This window comes from Cebus imitator, unplaced genomic scaffold (assembly GCF_001604975.1).
Source record: "Cebus imitator isolate Cc_AM_T3 unplaced genomic scaffold, Cebus_imitator-1.0 Scaffold258, whole genome shotgun sequence".
In the NCBI taxonomy this organism is placed as follows: Eukaryota; Metazoa; Chordata; class Mammalia; order Primates; family Cebidae; genus Cebus; species Cebus imitator.
Genome location: NW_016107573.1, coordinates 1,447,496 through 1,449,888, shown reverse-complemented (window position 1 = coordinate 1,449,888; position 2,393 = coordinate 1,447,496). Strand labels below are relative to the sequence as shown.

Here is a 2,393-nt window from a genome sequence, read left to right as displayed (position 1 = left end):
TTTTTTTGGTATTTTTAGTAGACAGGGTTTGACCATGATGGCCAGGCTGGTCTCGAACTCCTGACTTCAGTTGATTCACCCTCCTCGGCCTCCCAAAGTGCTGGGATTAGAGGCGTAAGCCACCGCACCCAGCCTGAGTGTGTCTATTTGATAGAGATTTCTGCTCCGATTCTCCCTTGCTATGCACCTCTTCTCCCCTTCTCAGTGGCTTCTCTTGCCTATGCCTCCTCCCCAGGGCCAGGTTTGAGAACATCCCCATAAAGTCCTGACCTGGCCTTTATCCTACCAGGACAAGACTGTGGTGGTGGCAGACTTTGGGTTGTCACGGCTCATAGTGGAAGAGAGGAAAAGGCCCCCTGTGGAGAAGGCCACCACCAAGAAACGCACCTTGCGCAAGAATGACCGCAAGAAGCGCTACACAGTGGTGGGAAACCCCTACTGGATGGCCCCTGAGATGCTGAATGGTGAGTCCTGAAGCTCTGGAGCAGACACTACAGAGGAAGACAGAGGCTGCCCTTGAATCAGAGCCCTGGGAACTCTAGGGGAGGCCTGTGAAGTATAGGATCAGATATCTAGAGCTGAGAATATTTTTCCCTTGCCAGGAGGGGCCTTACAAATTAGCTCCCTGAGCTCAGGGGGCTGGGAACTGATCAGCGTCCCATCCTGGGGATAGAGTGAGGTCTGACTGTAGCATTTGTGCCTCAGGGGTCACTGAGAACTCAGGCTGTTGTCCCAGCTTTAGCCTTCTCTCTCCATGCTGAGAAGTGAAGTGTGGTGCCCTCTGTTGGATATTGCTCAAACCAGACAGAGATGCTGGTTGGGATTTTTGAAATGAGGGTTATGAGGCAGAAATGGTCTGATACAACCCATTTTGGAGTCTGAGGCCCCAGAGAAGTTCAGTGGATTGACTTAGGAGCACACAGCTAGCTAATAGCAGAGCCTGGATGAACCCTAGTCCGGTTCTTTTCCACTTAACCATGCAGTTTCATCCCAGACAGTGTTGTGTTATAAGGGCTCTCCAAGGCAGGTTACCTAGGGCTGAGGAAGGACTATTTTCAGGTGGTGTCTGCCCAGGACAGCCTGTGGGGCATCCCTACAGAAACTATTCTAGCCCTGGTTCTTGGCTGTAACTTAGATTGACCCTAAACCCAGTACAGAGCAGGTAAGGGATGTAAACGTAACAGCCTGCTCTCCTGTGTTCCCCAAGGAAAGAGCTATGATGAGACGGTGGATATCTTCTCCTTTGGGATCGTTCTCTGCGAGGTGAGCTCTGGCACCAAGGCCATGCCCGAGGCAGCAGGCCTAGCAGCTCTGCCCTCCCTCAGAACTGGGCTTCTCCTAAGGATGACTAGAGCTTGACTAAAATCAACATGGGTATAGGATTTTATGGTTTATAATGCATCTGCACATCTTTGCCACATTTGTGTTTCCTGGGTCCTAAGAGAAGGACTCGGCAGGTTTTGTTTGTTTGTTTTTAAGATGGTGTCTCGCTTCATTGCCCAAGCTAGAGTGCAATGGCACGATCTGGGCTCACTGCAGCCTCCACCTTCTGGGTTTAATCAATTCTCCTGCCTCAGCCTCCCAAGTAGCTGGGATTACAGGCATACACTACCATGCCCAGCTAATTTTTGTGGTTTTAGTAGAGATGGGGTTTCACCATGTTAACCAGGCTGGTCTTGAACTCCTGACCTCAGGTAATCCACCCACCTCGGCCTCCCAAGGTGTTGGAATTACAGGCGTGAGCCACTGCACCCAGTCAGGTTTTTTTTTTTCAGTTGAGGAAACTGAGGCTCAGAAGAGGGCAGTGGCTTATACTTGGTCAATAAGGGGCAGGTGAGACTCAGAATTACAGCAGGAAAGGCAAGAGACTGTTCATTTGACTTTCTAGCGCTTGGGCCAAATGTAACCCTTCTCAGTTCCCTTTAAGTAGAAATAGCCACTCTAGGAAGTACCAGCCCTGTGCTAGGTTCACATGGACAGAGTGAGGAATCTTGGAAAGATTCCTATCTTTAGGAGCTTAGTCAGGTGACAGCATAGTTCAATATATCTCAAAGACTCAAACATACGCACATTCAAAGCCTTCTGTAATCCCTACAAAGTTGTGAGTGGTAGAGGAGAGGAGAGACAAGGAATGGTTAGAATAATGAAGGAAGTTTTTCTGTTTTTGAGATGGAGTCTCACTCTGTCACCCAGGCTGGAGTGTAGTGGTGCGATTGTAGCTCACTGCAACCTCCACCTCCCTGGCTCAAGCAATTCTCCTGTCTCAGCCTCCCAAGTAGCTAGGACTATAGGTGCGCACCACCGTGCCCAGCTAATTTTTGTATTTGTAGTAGAGATGGGGTTTTGCCATGTTGGCCAGGCTGGTCTCGAACTCCTACCTCAGGTGATCCACC

General features: G+C 49.9%; 2 protein-coding genes across 13 annotated transcripts in view; one reads left to right on the top strand and one right to left on the bottom strand.

The window, feature by feature from the left end:
• PIK3IP1 (phosphoinositide-3-kinase interacting protein 1) overlaps nt 1-2,393 on the bottom strand; it is a 28,795-nt gene that overhangs the window by 5,488 nt on the left and 20,914 nt on the right. The window lies entirely within an intron of this gene.
• The window catches only part of LIMK2 (LIM domain kinase 2), a 68,247-nt gene that overhangs the window by 60,928 nt on the left and 4,926 nt on the right, over nt 1-2,393 (top strand). For 5 of the 9 annotated variants that reach the window (XM_017499544.2, XM_017499547.2, XM_017499543.2 and 2 more), the window contains 2 exons: nt 287-464; nt 1,208-1,263. In XM_017499544.2, coding sequence (XP_017355033.1) covers nt 287-464; nt 1,208-1,263 — 234 coding nt within the window. The remainder of the gene's footprint in view (nt 1-286; nt 465-1,207; nt 1,264-2,393) is intronic. The other 4 variants (XM_017499545.2, XM_037728181.1, XM_017499542.2 and 1 more) reach the window with 2 other exon arrangements.